Source organism: Phycodurus eques, chromosome 5, assembly GCF_024500275.1.
Source record: "Phycodurus eques isolate BA_2022a chromosome 5, UOR_Pequ_1.1, whole genome shotgun sequence".
NCBI classification, from domain to species: domain Eukaryota; kingdom Metazoa; phylum Chordata; class Actinopteri; order Syngnathiformes; family Syngnathidae; genus Phycodurus; species Phycodurus eques.
In genome coordinates this window covers 11,703,467-11,723,069 of record NC_084529.1, presented here as the reverse complement: position 1 = coordinate 11,723,069, position 19,603 = coordinate 11,703,467, and the positions used below count along the sequence as shown (strand labels likewise).

The 19,603-nt window shown below is 41.5% G+C and overlaps 2 protein-coding genes across 5 annotated transcripts in view; both read left to right on the top strand.

Annotated features, from left to right (window-relative positions):
* Nucleotides 1–6,384, top strand: part of jph3b (junctophilin 3b) — a 77,247-nt gene extending 70,863 nt beyond the window's left edge. Inside the window, exon 6 of the mRNA XM_061677504.1 lies at nucleotides 4,774–6,384. Within this exon, the coding sequence (XP_061533488.1) occupies nucleotides 4,774–4,854 (81 nt within the window). The 3' untranslated portion in view covers nucleotides 4,855–6,384. The remainder of the gene's footprint in view (nucleotides 1–4,773) is intronic.
* A 5,424-nt stretch (nucleotides 6,385–11,808) lies between these two features.
* The window catches only part of zcchc14 (zinc finger, CCHC domain containing 14), a 35,713-nt gene continuing 27,918 nt past the window's right edge, over nucleotides 11,809–19,603 (top strand). For 3 of the 4 annotated variants that reach the window (XM_061677492.1, XM_061677491.1, XM_061677490.1), the window contains exons 1-3: nucleotides 11,809–12,473; nucleotides 15,825–16,052; nucleotides 18,844–19,048. In XM_061677492.1, coding sequence (XP_061533476.1) covers nucleotides 11,979–12,473; nucleotides 15,825–16,052; nucleotides 18,844–19,048 — 928 coding nt within the window. In that variant the 5' untranslated portion in view covers nucleotides 11,809–11,978. The remainder of the gene's footprint in view (nucleotides 12,474–15,824; nucleotides 16,053–18,843; nucleotides 19,049–19,603) is intronic. The other variant, XM_061677493.1, reaches the window with a different exon arrangement.

The following is a 19,603-nucleotide window of genomic DNA, read 5'->3' as shown; positions in this document are numbered from 1 at the left end:
TCCATATTTGGTACAGATGTTCCGGTACACTATTCCTGCTACCTGGTTATGCCACTCCATTTATGCCTGCTGTGATGTGCTGCACTGTCTCTGGGGCTTCTTTGCACAGCCTCCATCTGGGGTCCTGTCTGATGTAGTAGACCCCAGCCTCTATTGATCTTGTGTTTAGGGCCTGTTCTTGTGCCATGATTAGTGCCTCTGTGCTGTCTTTCAGTTCAGCCTTTTCCAGCCACAGGTGTGTTTTCTCTATCTCAGCCACTTCTTTAATTTGTTGGTGGTACATGCCATGCAGGGGCTTTTCTTACCATGACAACCCATCTGGCTCCTTGTCCTTACTGGGCTTCTGTTGCCTGAGGCATTGATTTTGTAGTTCGTACCTGGGGACCATCTTCTTGATGTATTCTTGGAAACATGTTGTTTACTCCTGGATAGTGCCTGTGACACTTGTCCCCCTCCCCCCTTTCCGCTTTGTTTACAGCCTCAGGATGCTGGACTTCGGGTGAAACCCTCCGTACATTGTAAGCTTTCTTGTCTTGATGTCAGTGCTCTGCCTCACCCTCTTTAGGTATTTGGCTGTGGCTGTCCGAGTTGCCTCCTCATGGTTGCCATTTGCCTGTGGAATTCTGAGGTATTTGTAGCTGTCCTGCACATCTGTTATGTTGCCCTCAGGTAGTTCTATCCCTTTGGTTGTGATCATCCTCCCTCATCTAGATATCATTCACCCGCACTTATCTAGTCCAAATGACATTCCAATGTCAATGCTGTATATCCTTGTGAAGGATCAGGGAGTTGATGTCACACTTGTTCTTGGCATACAGTTTGATGTCATCCATGTAGAGGAGGTGGCTGATTGTTGTTCCACTTATGAACCGATACCCAAAACCACTCTTGGTTATGATCTGACTGAGGGGGTTCAGTCCTATGCAAAACAGCAGCAGGTTCAGAGCATCTCATTGGAATATGCCACATTTGATGTTCACCTGTGCAGCTGGGTTTGAGTGAAAAAAATTTCCTAGCATCCTGTTGATCTTGTACAGGTCCAGGCACTCCAGTATCCATGTGTGTGACATCAAGTCATAGGCTTTCTTGTAGTCAATCCAGGCAGTGCACAGTACTTTTGACTTCTTCTTCGTACTTTAGTGTACTTCTGGTTTTACAGACTTAGGCGATTGCCCTGTCAACCAGTAGCTGGTGTTTGGGTCTCCTGGTGTTATTAGCAAATGCACTGCTCATGTATTGATCCATATGCCTACTCATTTTAGCCGCTTTCATGGGGTGCTGAGGCAGGTTATAGGTTGGTGTTTTCATGGTGTCGTTCCTTTCTGGGGGTTCTTCATGATGACGACTGTTCGACCTTGGGTTAGCCATTCTTGGTGGCTCCCCAATGTAAGGGGTTCATTCATTTGTGCTCCCAGGCATTTATGGAGCGCAGGTGCCGTGGTTCAAATCCCAGTCAGGGCAAAACAGTGACATCCAGGTGGGTCCTGAGGCAAGATCCGGCCTCACCCATGTGGAGTTTGCATGTTCTTCCCGTGTCTGCGTGGCTTTTCTCCGGGTCCTCCGGTTTCCTCCCACATCCCCAAAACATGCATGGTAGGTTAATTGAAAACTCAAAATCGCCTGTAGGTGTGAATGTGAGTGCGAATGGTGGTTTGTTTATATGTGCCCTCTGATTGGCTGGCGACCTGTTCAGGGTGTACCCCGCCTCTCGGCCGAGGATGGCTGGGATGGGCTCCAGCACGCCCACCACCCTAGTGAGGATAAGCGTTACGCAAGATGAATGAATTAATGAATGTTGCTGCAAGCTATTACCCTCAAAATACTGGCACTTCTCCCTTGTTATATATATATATATATATATATATATATATATATATATATATATATATATCACCCACCACCCTAGTGAGGATAAGCGTTACACAAGATGAATGAATTAATGAATGTTGCTGCAAACTATTACCAGAAATATTACCAAAATACTGCCATTTCTCCCTTGTTTTATATATATATATATATATATATATATATATATATATATATATATATATATATATATATATATATATATATATATATATATATGGGATGCCAGTTTAGTTCTCGCTCACTTGTCTCTTTGTCGACGTGCTGGTTGATTGTCTGGCCCTATGGCAAGAACTCGCAGTGTACAATGAATGCAACCAACATGTTTTTGACTTTGAACTTCGACTGTCTTGCTTTCTTCAGCCTTGGCTACATCAAACTCTTACACTGAAGGCTCTGGCATTTGGTCTCCAGGTCGTAGTCAAAACTTCATGACTCATCACCTGTGATGATTCTCTCAAGCAAGTCTGGTCTCATCGTCATTCTGCTCATTGCTTGATGACCTGACACAGAGGTTATGAATACAAAAGCACATAGAAAAAAATAGGTCAATCACTGAGAGCTGAGGTCACATTTCCAGGGCAATTACATTAAAGGAGAAAAGTCATAGTTTGTAGTTTGGTTTGAAATATGATTTTTGTGACACCATTGAAAACATCCATCCATCCATTTTCTGAGCCACTTCTCCTCACTAGGGTCGCAGCCGTGCTGGAACCTATCCCAGCTATCATCGGGCAGGAGGCGGGGTACACCCTGAACTGGATGCCAGCCAATCGCAGGGCACATAGAAACAAACAACCATTCGCACTCACAGTCATGCCTACGGGCAATTTAGAGTCTCCAATTAACGCATGTTTTTGCGATGTGGGAGGAAACCGGAGTGCCCGGAGAAAACCCACGCAGGCACGGGGAGAACATGCAAACTCCACACAGGCGGGGCCGGGGATTGAACTCCACAGAACTGTGAGGCAGACGCTCTAACCAGTCGTCCACCGTGCCGCCCCAGTGAAAACAATTTTTTTAAATAATATGTGCGTCATTACTTCCATTGTTTTGACAACCCCATTCAATGTCTGTCCTAAACTGCTGAAGAACATGTGTTACCACAGCTGGAGTTATGCTTGTATTGGCAATGATGATACATGAATGTTTGTTTTGTATCTTTTCCTGATAAACCATGGCCTTCAAAGGCCCCAAAAGATAAAAATCACATTGGATGAGATCTGGGGATCGGGGAAGCCACTCCACACTGGACCACGCCAAACAATCCAAGCATTTGGAAAACACTGATCTACAGTAACCATTGACGCATGTGAATATCCTAGAGAGATAAAGCGCCATCTTCCAGAAAATAAACTGGACATTTCCCATCCTCGTCTAGCAAGGATTTCTTCTTGCAACATGTTCACATACTTTTCGGCATTAACATTTTTATCAACAAAATTCTGTCACCCCATATCCTGGTGCAAACCAATAATTTATCTGCACCCTGGATCTTCGTCAGAATCATGCAGTGAGGATTAACATCATCCAATAATTTTGCTGATTAACCGCATTCTTTGTTTTCTTTTCTATTTGATTGCAAGTTACAACCTTGGCCTGCCCTTTGTATGAGTGCAATTTGTTTCTATTTATGCAAATGCATTTTTGGAGTATATTTAAGATAAAAAAAAATCAAATGTTGATAACCTTATGTGTGGAAATTTATGGGAACCCATGTATAAAGAATTAGTGGTACACTTACTGTATTTAAAAAAAGAAGTATTCAGTAACTTTGTTTTCTGAAACTATTTATACCAAACTTTATGCGTTGGACTGTATGTTGTTGCAAAATCAAGCCAAACTCCTGCATCAATAATACTATTAATCACCCAGATGGGACAGGTGGTCAGTAACACTGCCCTTCACCTACGTGATCCTAGTTGTCAGTGACCATCTGTTGATGTGTCATTGAGCAAGACCTCAACTCCTGTGATTAGATTTTTTTCTTAGGATTTAAATTCAGTGGAACCTCTAAAGTGTAATACCACTTAGGTTGTTTGGACCAAAGGTTTCGGGATACATTCTGTATGCTTTGGATGTCACACGAAACTTTGAAGCTCTACCTACTGTCATGCATGACGTCAACAAAAAGTGGTGGTGCCATGGATTTGGTACCCATGAAAAAAAATCTCACTTAAGTGAAGTGAGCAGACTTGAGATGAAAAAAAAAAAAAAAGACTTCAACATCACCTTTACGTTGTCACTTGATATCAAAGTTAAGGTAGTGTTTTGATGTTTTACTTGTTCCAGCGGTTCTTCTTTGGTGACACTTTACTTTTAAGTGTGATAACTGACATTATTGAAATCTGAGTTGTGTTAGATTTATCTTTACCATAACTCACTGTCACATTTCGCCTCTGTCGTTCCTCATCAAAGTTAAGATTGATGGTGTCACTTTGTTGCTAGAACAGATTATTTCTGTTTCTGTTATTTCAACCTGCATTCTGGGACTTGTTTCTTTCACATTATGGTGCTGAGGGTTATAAGAGTTTATTCAATAATTTGTAATTTGTAATGCACATGAACTATGCAATGGGACAGCTCCAGAATCCCTAGTTTACAATCCTGAGCACTAAACACCGTGTGTTATTTCAGCCATTATGACCTTTAAACATCAGGTAGTGAGGGTTTCTAACACAGAGCTCAAGCGACTGTTCCCATAAGTCTACAGATATGTGTAATTTGATTGATGCACATGAAGATGTGCCCTGAGGACACAGCTTTGATGGTTCTCCTCCTCCTTTCATTGGAATCATGTCTCTATTTTTAGCAGTGCACAGGTTACATACACTCCGTTTATGAAAACAGCTGTGTTTTTGTGCGTCATTATTTACACATGAGCCTTTTTGTTTGTCTCCCCTGCAGGCCTACAGCTTTATCTTGGTTGCCATGGTGATTCTTCTCAACATTGGAGTGGCTATTTTGTTTATCCACTTTTTTATTTAAGAATAGCATTGTTTTCAGAATTAGCCTATACATGCTACAACTATAAATTTATATAGTTATTATGAGGGATCTGCTCTCCCTTTGTGCTCCTGTAAAAATTACTGCAGCCACCTGAAGGACATCGAGGGGAACAATCCAAAAGATTTGGGCTCAAGATGACAACCATGAAGGCGACACAGAAGTGCAGAGCCCAATGAATGTAAGAAGGGTACACCAGCCTAGGTAAATGGGCTGCATTTTACAGTCCGGAAACTGAACTAAAGTGAGCTTCAGTAGTTCACACCTTGACTAAAACTTGTCTGATTCCCAGGCCATGGCATTATAGCACGTAATGCCTGCTTCCATTGTCTGGAGACAAAATATATAAACTTTTTCATCTTCAAACCATAGTTTACAACAGATTTATACAATCTAATTTCTTTATGAACATTTTCTTTCATGTATCATATGTTGATGAATATATTTATTTTGTAAGCCCGTCACTTGACTCGATATGACTCCATCTTTTCAGTTCTTCCACCTGTTCAGGTGTTGTTACTGATGTTGTATTTCTTTAATCTCTGTCAGGAGAGCCAAATGTAGGGACTGAATCACAGCACTATCTAGATAGACTCTTGGAGGCTGCCTATCCATGTAACCTGGGCATGCACACACACTCATGGCTTTTTCTCCCATCCCACTCCTTAATGCAGCATCATCTGTGTGTGAGTCAACTGCATGTCTACGGTGTGCCTCCACAAAGCCATTGTAAGTTTGCAATGAGCAGAGAACATCTCATATGGACATGCTCTCTACTCATCCACATCTAACTCATCCACATCTAACTTTTCCGGCAGTGATGCTCGCTCCGTCTTTCCCTCCTACTTTTTCCCACCTCCACACTCAAGAGTCATTAATCTGTGCTTCCTCTCGGGTGGTGGGAGTTCAGCACAGACTGCAGTCCAACACCTGCTGTACAACTGTCAGAGGTCTTTAGAGACAATATTCAAGTGTATGTACCACTGTGGATGTGACAATACAAAATCCATCCCAGCTGACTTTTGGCAAGTGGCAGGGTACAACCAGGACTGGTCACCAACCAGTCGCAAGGCAACAACATACACTAAGTACAAATGTAGGGATATTTGGCTTTTGGGTGAAATTTCAGAATGAGCCTAATATACACTATAGCCTTAAAACTTTACCTTCTATAAGCTTTTAAATGATCATGTCCAGGTGTTTGATTGTTGAGTTCTTTCTGCACAACTGAATGCCAAAATTCACAACAGGTGTTTAATCCAAGAATTGAACAATACATTTCGTGGTTCAATTAGAATTGGTATTTAAACAGTTCTCTTTATCATGCTGTTCCCATTTTGACATCATGAGATGAAGACGACACCTAACAATTGATGGACAGTGCCTCGCCATTGTGAGACTTTAAACAGGACGTTCTCACAGGGAAGTGGGCACTGAGGTTTGAGTGCCACAGAGTGTCATCAGAATCTTTATTCTTTGTGTGTGTGTGTGTGTGTGTGTACGCGCGGACACACAAACACACACATATATATATATATATATATATATATATATATATATATATATATATATATATATATATATATATATATATATATATTAGGGATGTGACTTTAACACTTTAATGAAGGTCAATTACAAACAAATTAGTTACCCAAAAAAATTGTCGGTGCACAATTTCCTGGTACATCAATTACACTGATGTTAGAGCTCGGCTACCAAAATGGAGGAACTGATTGAAGCAGCGTTGCTGGGACTGATGGGAGGCAAATTATATATATATATATATATATATATATATATATATATATATATATATATATATAAAGTCAGATATATTTATTTTTTGAAGTCCCCACCACCCTCCAATTTTATTCAGGTTATTGGTTCTACACCAAGATGAAAGTCCGACCACTGTTCGGCGAACTTCACAATGGAAGAGCTTGGGCGGGTTGGTGGTGCAGCCATATGTGTAGAGGATGCACACTAGAGGGCTTCGCTCACATCCTGGTGTTGAGGCTGAGTGCTAGAAGAGGTTGGGCCCTACTTTGACTCTCTGTTGATGTTTGCTGAGGAAGTCCTTCATCAAAAGACAGGTGGAGTATGGGAGACCTAGTTAGTTTAATTTAGACACCTGTTTATGTGGGATAATTGTATTAAATGCCGAGATGGAAAGGAGCCTTGCATAAGTTTTTTTGTCCCAAATGTGTCAGAGTTGTGTGTAAAGCTCAGGCTATAGCATCGACCTATGAACTGTTCTCCCTCTGGGCAAATTAGTGTGGGTCGTTCTGGGTTGTCAGCTGGTAACATAAACGGGGATATGTGGTCTCATTAGCCCAGGTGGGGTGATGGTATAGCCCTTTATGCCTGTTTAATGTTCAAGTAGACTTTATCGAGTAGGGTTTTCCCTAGTGTAGCACACTTTACATGCTGATGGAATCTGGGAAACACTACCAATAAGTCCACATGACTGAAATCATCAGCTACGATGAGTACTGCCTCTTGGTATTTATTGAGTTCGGCACTAATAGCATTATGTTGTAGTTTAAGGTCTGAGTTAGCATTAACATCCAGAGCTACAGTATACACTGATGCAAACCTCATGGTGGGGAGAGAAGGGTTGGCATTAAACTGTTAAATATTGTAAGACTGGGGAGCAGTGACTATCTACAGAGTTGCAACTGGGATACAGGGAGACTGGAAGAGAAACAGAAAGGCATAGAAGTGGACGTCCTTGGTCGATTAAAGGTGAGGTATGCAATTTTCATACTGCTACCAAGATTTTAATGAAGCCTCACTTCACTCCCTGAAATGAATGAATGGATGAAATGTTACCAGTTTGATGTTGTATTTTTGGGAATGTCCAATCAATAAAAAGTACATGTTAGGGGACCAACTTATCTGATGACCCGGTGAGAAAGGTGATGTTGGCGGTGGTTTTCCAAACCCAGCCATGCGGTCGTCTGTGTATAGGACACCACTGTTATACAGTGTTCCCTCGCTATAATGCGATTCACCTATTGCGCATTCAGTGCATTGGATTTTTTTTTCTTCATATTCATACTGCACATATTTGGCCCTATCGTGGGAGTTTGAGTGTTATGTTGTAGTTTTTTTTTTGTGGTAAAATAAACGCTTCCTTGCATAAGAGATTAAAACCCGGGGGGGGGGGGGGGGGGGGGGGGGAGACTAAAGAAAAATTCATTATAACACAAATTACAAGGAATACAATGTGCATAGTGTACAGTACTTCTGTGCATTACTGTATGTTTAAGAGAAGGTGTTTAAGAGTATAGAAAGTGTTTATATGAGTATGGGAGAGGTTAATAGATTAATTAATTAATTAATTAATTAATTAATTACCAATGATTTCTCTAGAGAGCTGTCCAATTTCTTCTTTTAAACTCTTATTACTAACCGGAGTTAAATAACAGTCAAGAAATTATAGTAGTCTCCTTTTGCGCGAAGCTGCTTTGTGTCCCCCGCGAGGCTGTGTGTGCATGTGCAGATGATTTACAACACCTCTCAGCCCTCTTTGTCTACAGTCTCTGACTGGCTATTCTTGTCGCACCATTACAAGTTTTAAAAATAATAATTAAATTAAATAAGGGGGGCAGAGAATCTGAATCAGAATCCTCTCTATTGCCAAGTATGTCAAAAACACACAAGCTATTTGTCTCCGAAGATTTTTCAAAATATCATTTTAATAATATTCTACTGTTAGGTCATACAGACAGTTTGATCATATATGACAAAATTATTTTGTTTTTAACTGCAAACTTCATCTTCAATGGATCAAACACCTGTTGTGAATTTTGCTGTTCTGCTCCTTTTTAAAGAACACCAAGTTGTGCAAAAAACAATGAAACATTGAACAGTTGGACACGTACATTCAAAAGTTTAGAGAAGGTCAAATTAAGTTAACCTGTAAATTTTATAGAGCATCGGCGAGTAGTGTATCTCCCAGAATTGAACCTGTAGATGCCGATAAAATGTATACCAGCAAGATGTCTGACAAAGTACGTCAACACATTTGTTGCTTTTGTAGTAGGGATTGGCATCGGAGTAATCAATTCATTAAGATTTCTATCGATTGTGTGGAACAGAATGTTGATTCTTCGCATATTGAACAATTGAAGTAAGGTGGAGTGATTTACTTGGCTGTAAGAGAAAGAGGTACTGCCACTTTACTGCATTAGTTTGTGAGTTGAAGAACAGCTGTGGAAAATTCTGCTCCATCTACAAAGACATTGGGGTGCATTACTCTGCTTTGTACAACACTACCACTCAAAACAAACAGTCAGAGGAAGACATTCCTATTGCATTAAAAAGTACAAAGATCCCCCCCACACATCTCACAGAGGAAATTTTGTCAAAATCCTAATGCATGTATGCCTACTAAAATCCATAGTTTTTAACGTTTAGGTTTTTTTCAGTGGCTGTGCATAATACAAACACAGTCAAAATACACTTCTATTATGTTACGCTGTGTTTTTAGGCCTCGTGGGGCTTGATAATATTCCAAGCAGGCTGGAATGAACTCCAATAATGTCTTAGGCCACCATTATACTTATTTTTGTATAAAGGTAGCAATGTAATTCATGAACGATGAATATCCAGATCCATACCAAAATTTCATTATCCTTAGCCCATGCAGCACCACTCGAAGTTTTGTGGAAATTGTTTTTGTGTTTTTGCATAATCTTGCCAATTGTGTCTGTCATTGTACTTTGTCATAATGCAGTGGAAAAGGTGATTAAAACACCCAGTCTATTCGTGGCTTGAGACGTTTACACACAACTGTAGTGTGGTTAAATTGTTGCACAAAGCAATGACCAGGTTCAAAGTAGGGTTATTAATGTTTCAACGTGATTAAAAGACTCAATGACAGCCGAAAGAAAGTACATTAATGCAGTAATAGCAGTCACTAATTTTCATGATTTCATACATCAGATTTGTCTCTAAAATCCATCTGGCAGATCAGCCTCTGGATTTGTTTGCATGTTTGCATCAATGAAAGTTCATAGGAGTGTGTAAACAAATGTTTGTGCATCCTCCTTTCATGATGGGATTAGATGTGTGTCCCCTGCCACTGGCAACTACTTCAGGGGACAATGAGCTGCTGCTGTTTGTCTCATTTCTGTCATTTATCTCCCTCCTTGTGTTGAAATCATAATGCAGACATTATTATTTTCTTTCATCTGGGTCCCAAGCTGATAAAGGTTCTGCTGTTTGTCGTCAGCCTGATGATGATGCACCCGATACACTGCAGCATGTTACAGCATGGCAAACTCTCTCAATAGTTTGAACCTTTCTTTCTTTCCTTCCCCTGTTTTCTTTATTTCTGGGAATTACTCTGTTTGGGTTTTGTTTCACGTGGAGAAAATAATTAAAGTGTTTAAAATAATATGACTATTGGCAATTGTGTTTTTACTGTACGGATGTGTGCGACATCCTTATTGGAAAAGGAATGGTACATGCCTGGTTTGGAGGGAGGGTGAATGGTTACTATGACAACCGATCCACATTCTCGTTGAAGTAGATTGGAGATTATCCCAAGAGCTAGGCGCTGCCAATCATAGGAAAAATCAGAACAACTGTCAATGAAATTTTGAATTCATACACATTCCTAAATTGTATTTGCCAAACTAACATTTTGATTCCGACGAATTGCCAAGCGTTACCACGTAGCTTTAAATATAACGATTTGCTCCCATCTACTGGTCTTGAATTCAAATTGCAGCACCACTGCGTTGAAAAAAGATCGAAGTGTGTTAAACTAATATATTATTTGATTATTTTCGAGGAAAAGAGGGGGGAATTACGTCAATCATGTGCAACCGCAAATTGATACTGTTTTTCAGTGTAACTCCGAAAAATACGAACAATTGCCATACAGTACTGTATAGCGAGAAGGGGATTGAAAACTTTCGTCGTCTAGGCCCACGTTTGATTTTTTTAAACCAGACAGATGGACCAAGTCATACGTAGATGCGCTAAATCAAAGAAAAAAGTTAAAACGTAGATGAGGTAAATGATCTATCCCAATGATCAATTGTATTAGTTATAGTTGAAGTAGACTTAAATAACCAATTATTTAATGAAACAATTTATCAAATAAAATGTGCGTGTGAAAGTATTAATTTTACAAATGTATTTCCGATTCAACCATGATATTTTGTGTAATTTATAAAAAAAAATATTGTCATTCCTTCTATAAAATACTTGTTAAAAGAAATGCGTGTTAGCGACTCAACAGTAAAGGCAAACAACAACTGACTGAATGCAAATGAGACTTCACTGTTGCAGATGAACGCATGAGCAAACCGAGCTTTCCGCTGTGCACTGGGCCAATCACAAGGCCCAAATGATTGCAGGCAGAACAACTAGCCAATCGAAGTAGAGGCTTTGAAGAAGTGGGCGTTCCTAGCAGCCAGCGTTGTATAATGTTATACCCAGCTGTTATTTTTTTTTTTAAATATCTCTCAGGCCACGACACGATGAAGAGTAAGACAAAAGAAACACAAATTCATACATTGGGGGCGTCCTTTGTGGTCATTCAAAAAAGTACTTTTCTGCAGCCGTGTTTCATAAGGTAACGTTATTTTTCTCCCCTTTTCTCAGTTGCTATACAAGCATTAACTTTTTACACGTTAACGTATATCATTAATAACTGATACCAGGCTGTTTGGAGTGACCTCTTGAATGGAAGAAGCTGGCGGTGACTGTGGCCGTGAGTGCAGTTGTTTCTCGGCTGTCAGTGGAGCTGAGGTCCGACCGGCGGAGGGGGACCAGGCGGAGGGTGTCCTGAACACAAAGTAGAAGACTCGAAGTGGACGAGGGGATTTTTCTTTTCTTTCTTTCTTTCTTTTTCTTTTTTTTTTTTTTTTTTTTTGTGGGGGGGGGGGGGGGGGGGGAGCCAGAGACAGTGTCACCCCTTCCGTTCACTTGTGGAGAGAAACAGTCCGAGTGTGAGGCGAAAAAGAGTCGGTGAACTCTATCGTCGTCACATTAACTCTTGACAACTTTTCAATTGACTCTCGCTTGAAAAGACATTCCGGGTTTTTGTTGGAGCTTTCAAACCCACTGTCAGTGGATGTGTGAGTATGGTGGAGAGTCGGACCCGTGTCCAGAGGGAAGGAGTGTACCGCTGGTTCTCCTCCCTCACCTCTGCCCAGAGAGCCGAGTTCCTGTGTGGCCTGCTGGACCTCTGTGTCCCCATCGAGCTTCGCTTCCTCGGCTCCTGCCTGGAGGACTTGTCCCGGAAGGACTACCATTCTCTCCGGGATGCGGAGATCAAAGCCAATAACCCCACCGATTTATCCGGGCTCACCAATATCACGGACGAGGTGGTGCGGAGTAAACTGTTGGTGTCCCTCGCACTGCTCGGCTCGGACAACCGGGAGGCAGCGGGCGTCCTGTACCAAACGTTGACGCATATAGACACGGTGATCAACAACTACGGCCTGGCCTTAAATGACGGAAGAGCCGAGGAGCAGTTTCTGTTGCTTTTCACAATGGCATCAAACCACCCGGCTTTCAGCTTCCACCAGAAACGAGTTCTGAGGCAGCAACTCGGCCAGATCCAGGACGTCCTGCAGGTGAGGGCCAAAGTGTGCATCTGTGGGCCTTCGTGTCTCTCTGGAGGGACCAGAATATTTGTCAGAATAACAAAGCTGCAGTACAGTCATGGAATGCCATAGACAAGATCAAACACAGATGTTCATTTCAAAGTAAATGCTCTCTTTCTCTCTCTCTTTCTCTCCCTCCCTCCCCCCTCTCTGTCTCTCTCTGTCTCTCTCTCTGTGTTTATTGATCTGTCTGTAAATGTGCATTCATGTTGACTTATTGAATTTCGATTGTCATCACATAGTTCAGGTGAACACCTGAACCATGCTATTGGTTTTTAACCTAATGCTATTGTTGGTGTGTGTGTGTGTGTGTGTGTAATAATACATTGTAAAGGATACAAACTTCCATAATTCCACTTATTTTTTTTTTTAAGAAATCAATTTCGATTGTCATTGTTCAGGTGAACACCTGAACCAAGCTATTGTTTTTTAACCTAATGCTATTGTTGGTGTGTGTGTGTGTGTGTGTGTGTGTGTGTGTGTGTGTAATAATACATTGTAAAGGATAAAAACTTCCATAATTCCACTTATTTTTTTTTTAAGAAATCAATTTAATGTGCTGATTTGAGTGTCTGCCTCACAGTTCTGAGGTTCAGGGTTTGAATCTCAGCTCTGGCCTTCCTGTGCGGAGTTGGCATGTTCTCCCCTTGCTTGTGTAGGTTTTCTCCTACAGTCCAAAAAGATGCATGTGATATTCATTCTAGACTCTAAATTATCCATAGGTGTCAATGTGAGTTGCAATGGTTGCTTGTCCATACCCGCTCTGCTAGCTGGTGACCAATCCACCTCTTGCCCAAAGTTGGCTGCGATAGGCTCCAGCTCACTCATGATAACCCTAATAAGAATAACACTATTGTAAATGGCTGGCTGGATGGATAGATTAATTGGACTACTTATACAATACAGGTGATTTTCCAATGTTTTGCCCATCACATATGAGATCAGGTAGAAAAACATATAATATAATGCACGCCAATACCACACCACCACTCAAAAAGAAACTAAACCCAGTGAATATTTTAGCTACTTAGAGGAAAAGAAGGGTAACCCAAAGTGTTTATGATACCAGACTGAGGAAATATATTGTATTTGAGCATGCATGCATGACTCGCATGCTGTCTTCAATGCCAAATTACAGGTTTGTCAATGTCAATGACAGCCCACCTGTTAGCACAGCAGACCTCAGTCGTGTAAATTATATGTGTAGGTGAAAGCTCCTGGTTTGACGGACAGCAAGAAGGTTTTTGGGATGTCTGCAGAGAACATTTGTTTTTGGTAACCTAACTGCAGTGGAATGATTTTTGTTTAGTGTTTTGTAGATGTTTTTTTTTGTCTTTGGCTATACAGTGAGTTGACTTAGATAGCTGGAATCCATCCATCCATTCTATCCCACTCATTAGCTGATTTTGAGCAAGAGGGGTTTACACTGCGTAAACCCTGGCGAATGGGCGTGTCAGCCAATCACAAGACATACAGACAAACAAGTAACCACATTCACACCAATGTACAATTTAGAGTCTTCAATGAAGCTAACATGCTCGAGGGGATAACGTGCAAACTCCACACAGGAAAGCCAAAACTGTGATTCCAACCTTAGAACTGTGAGGCAGGCATCCTAACCGGTAAATCACCAATGTTGCCTGTAGTTGAACTCAATCATGGTAAAAAAAATTAATTAGCCAAGTCATGGCAACAATAGTTGAATCTCTAAAGTTGAACACAATCCGTTTTGAGACCGTGGTCAACCTCCGATGTTTGGTTCAACCCACCGGAAATGATGGAAATAGAATTAATCCATCCAACTGTTTTCGTCATAAAATCATTGTTAACGCAACAGGAAATTGCATTACATACTTTTTTAACATGATTAACGGACATACAGTATAGTAGGTATAAGGTAACCGCAGTTCCTATTATGAAGACAAAACAATAAAACAGACTTTACTTTAATGACAAAATCATTGTGTAGGTGATCTGCATCTCAAGCATGATTACTTTTTAACCCTCTTAATTGTGACATAAAAGTGTGAATGAAAGTTTCCACTGTAAAATGTAAAAACATTAAAATTACCTTAACTTTGATAACAAGTGGTGACGTGTGGTGAAGATGGAGTCGTACTGCTTAGAACATGAGTCACGTAACTTCTTGTGAAATAGGCAACCTAAAAATATGAGATTTTTGCAAATTTGAGTTAATCAAATTAGTTTCACCTGGTTATCATTAAAAGACTAACCAATCTGTGTGTGCATAATGAAGTTTATTGTTTACCGCATCAATCATGATTTCACTGTGTAGGGAGGTGAAGTATCAATGCCAAAGAATATTGCCGGGCGTGCCGGCTGCAGGTGTGCTTTCAATGGTGCTACACCACACAGCCACTGTTTGTAAAATAAAATGTAATAATAGACCTCTAAGAAATACACTTAGATTGGAAGGCGCTTATGTTACAGATGACTTTATTCACCCACAAAGGTAATTCACTTATTTGCATGTCTACCTCACAGTCAAGAGGTTTTGGGTTTGAATCTCGGCTTGGGCCTCACTGTGTGAAGTATGCATCTTCTCCCCGTATTTGCATGTTTTTTCACCGGCTTCCTCCCACATTCCAGAAACAAGCCTGTTAGGTTAATTTTGAATCCTCTATATTGCCCATAGGTGTGAATGTGAATGGCAGTGATTGTTTGTTTTGTCAGTCCCAACTTCTGATTTTAACTGACACAGTTGATTTGATCACAGTTGAGTTGATCTGTCTGTTGTCCATCCATCCATTTTCTGAGCCGCTTCTCCTCACTAGGGTCGCGGGCGTGCTGGAGCCTATCCCAGCTGTCATCGGGCAGGAGGCGGCGTACACCCTGAACTGGTTGCTAGCCAATCGCAGTGCACATAGAAACAAACAACCATTCGCACTCACAGTCATGCCTACGGGCAATTTAGAGTCTCCAATTAATGCATGTTTTTGGGATGTGGGAGGAAACCGGAGTGCCCGGAGAAAACCCACGCAGGCACGGGGAGAACATGCAAACTCCACACAGGCGGGGCCGGGGATTGAACCCGGGTCCTCAGAACTGTGAGGCTGACGCTCTAACCAGTCGGGCACCGTGCCACCCTTGATGATTACCGGTTCTTATTATTGCAAAGCTCCTTCACAGTTGACACTGTATTTTTCCATCTCATCTGTTTGTGCTGTATCACATTTACAATATGCACTACAGTGATAATCCCTTGGAAACAAAATGCTTCTCTGTTCATTGAAAGTGGCAACAGAGGATTTAGTAAAAGTGGACAAGTCATCCACTTAATGGATATCTTGGATGTTTCAGGTGAGCTATGGAGGAGCGGGCATTGAGGGTCAAGGAGCAGGCCTATGTGGCGAACAAATGGCTCTCGCTTACACTCAGCTGCATCACCACTATACCCAGCACAGTGTGTCTTTACCTGGCTTGGCCTCTTTGTCTCCCTCTGGCTGCTCGCTTCCTGACGCAACCGCTGCCTCCTTGCCTGTGCCTGCTGCTCAACTCTCTCATTCACCCTGCACCTGCTGGCACAAGGTAGGAAGTTGGGCCACAGTAAGCCTCATTAATGCTCATGTAGTTTTTATGACTGTTTCAAGTGAAGGTGAGATGGAAAAAACTCAGAAAAAAAAAAAAAAAAAAAAAAAAAAACAGCGATATATAGTTGAAAAAAAGAGACATTTTGGCCAGTGTAAACATTACTTATTCAGTAAACGGTATCATCAATGTTGCCACAGTTAGCTTGAAAAAGTAACTGTTACTTTACTAATTACTTGAGTTTAAAAGTAACTTCGTTACTTTATTGAGTTCTTGATGTCAAAAGTAACTAAGTTAGATTGCAAGTAACTTTTTAGTTACTTTCAGCAGCTGCCAAGTGGCACAAATATCACTTTTCCATCCATCCATTTTCTGTTCCGCTTATTCTCACTGGGGTCGCGGGTGTGCTGGAGCCTATCCCAGCTATCTTCGGGCGAGAGGCGGGGTACACCCTGAACTGGTCGCCAGCCAATCGCAGGGCACATACAAACAAACAACCATTCACACTCACATTCACACCTACGGACAATTTACTGTAGACCGGAGTACGCGGCGAAAACCCACGCAGGCAGGGGGAGAACATGCAAACTCCACACAGGCGGGGCCAGGATTTTAATCCCGGTCCCCAGAACTGTGATGCAGATGTGCTAACCAGTCATCCGCTGTTCCGCCATATCACTTATCCACCATACAAAAAAAGTATTAGCTTAACTGTACCCATTACTTGGTAACTTGCTTTTCCTGATTCCGTCTCCCAATAACACACGAGCGTGCACGCGTGCACACACACACGCAGTTTATGTTTGTACATTGCTTCTAGATATCTCCATAGGTTTACCAGGTCACGACAACACAAAATTAAACAATAACAAATGATACCTGTACAAATGTTAAACCTAACATACTGTTAAGTGGACCTGGGTTGACTCTTTCACCCCATTTCCCCCCATTGGTTTGAATGAGGGTAACTGCCACATTACTCCATTGGCCTGTGACCCCATTACAAGGAATTATTTTCCTTCTTTCCTTTAATGATCAACAGACACTACTAGTATACAGGTACTATATATAGACCATGTGGTTAGCATATTCCTGTTTAGTTGTAAAGCAGATGTTTTTTAGCATGTTTATTTGTGTTGTGTCACTGATGGTGTCGTGGTACATTCGCCTGACTTTGGTGCAGGCAGTCTGGGTTCACTTCCCACTCTGTGATGGTGTGAATGTGAGTGCGAATGGTTGTCTGTGTCTATATGTGCCCTGCGACTGGCTGGCGACCAGTTCAGGATGTAGTCTGTCCTTTTGACCAGAGTCAGCTGGAATAGGCTCTAGTGCCCCACGACCCTGAACGGGGATAAGTGGTATTGAGGATGGATGGATTTGTGTTGTTTGGGCAGAAGCGGAGTGTGTATACGTCATTGATTGGTGTATTTTGATAAGGTTGAGTTTACTTTGAAGGTGTATATCAGATCTGTCCATTTACTTTGCAGTTGCTTTGCGAGATATTCGATATGAATCCAATTTTTATCCACATTAGGAAGAGGCCCATTTCTGATCTGCATTTGCGCACCATAGATTTAATCAGATTAACAGGAAAGGATTTATATCTTGGGCATTTTTTTCATCCAGATCTTTCAAATCTATCTTTCTCCGACCTAAGAGCAGCAAGCACAATGTTTAAACATGAGCAAACAGCGAAGGGAAAGTACCCTGCTCAGAGTCGAGCATTTGTATTTAGTGTTTTGTTGCCCTTGGCTCCTGCTTACTGCAGCTCAGCACATTTCTCGTTGCTGAAATCAACCCTCTGTGGTTTGGTTGAATGTTTGTGTGTGTGTGAGTGTGTGAGTGTGCATGCATGTGCGTGTGTGTGTCTCAAGTGAATCCCCAGGAAGTTAAAAATGGTGTCTCTCCCTCTGGATCTCTTAGCTTAGCCTGAGAGTAAACCATTATAATGTTTGTTACAGTGCTTTTCGCCACTGTTGCAGACTTGACATGAGCTCCAGTGTTGGAGGCTGGAGGCAGATTTTAAGTTTAGACCTCAGACCAGCATGAATCAGTCAACACAGTCAATGTATAGAAATACAGTTTATTCACATGAAAGTTGAATCAAAATTGAATGAAATGAATGTGTTTTAACTTAGTATGTTGTCTGTGTCCATTATAAAAACATGTCTTCCGTGTTTGTGGTATGAGAGTGAGAGAGAAAGCCCATCCCATGTGATGTAGATGACACTGTACCAATATCATGTTTGATGCAGGGTTGGCTCAATATGCACCACACACATACCATGGTAGTAGTTTTTTATAGTTTGGTATGGTTTTTATGACAAACAATCTCTGGAAAACTATGAAAACAGCATAGGATTTTAATAACGGATTTTCTCCTTTTTTCCCCTTGTTTAATTCAAGGTTCTTGTAAAAAAACAATATGCCACAATATTTGCTGTTGCCCTTTATACACAGTATCACATATTCTTGCCAGCATAGTTTAGATATGCCACAATATTTGCTGTTGCCCTTTATATACAGTATCACATATTCTTGCCAGCATAGTTTGGTCTTTGTTAGTAATTGCCTTACACCATATACTTTATGGATAAAAATATTCAAGCACTATTACATTTTAATCAGTCAATCAAGGGCTGGACTGGATCCCTTAGTCTCCTCTGAGATCAGGATAAAATGGCAGAATTATTACTGCTGTGTGCTAATTTGAGCTAACTTGTGTTAACTACTTGTCTACTGTAGTCCAAACTTCTCTCTTTTTGGATGGTCTCTCCCTCATGCTCTCCAGAAGCAAACCAGTGAGGCTGGTACAGCCCATGCGCTTGGATCTGAGGTGAAAATTGGGAGAGGAGCTCAAGCGGTCAGCCAAGAACCCAACCATCCTCAGTTTGACCTTCCACCTCCCCCTCACCTTCCTCCCCCTCCAGCTGCTGAGCAGTGCCATGATGCTTTAGCACCACCACCTAAGAATCACCAGGTGAAAAGAGGAACAGGTGAGCCTCTGGAAAAGTGTCATATCCAAGGTCCTTGGTTTGATAGGATTGATACACTACCATCTCTTTCCAGATCATATTCTATAAAGCCTTTCACTGTCACGTCAGCTTGACCTAATGAATGACTGAACCTCCAACTGGTGCATATGAGTATGAAACGTGTGTGTCCTGTTGTATACCCAGTCAAACCCTATTGGACAAGATGCAACATGCCAGTCCCACTGAATATAACTAAGCTTAAAGAATGTAACCTCAGGCATTGCAGTGTCATATGTCCCTTCGGGATTCATTTCACTCATGGTTGCAACTTCATATGGTCCACCAGGACAACATCTCTACAATATTGACTGACAAGTATTGAAATGGGCGGCACGGTGGTTAACTGGTTAGCACATCTGCCTCACAGTTCTGAGGGCCCGGGTTAAAATCTGGCCTTGCCTGTGTGGAGTTTGCATGTTCTCCCCGTGCCTGCGTGGCTTTTCTCCGGGTACTCCGTTTTCCTCCCACATCCCAAAAACATGCATGGTAGGTTAAGTGAAGACTCTAAATTGCCCA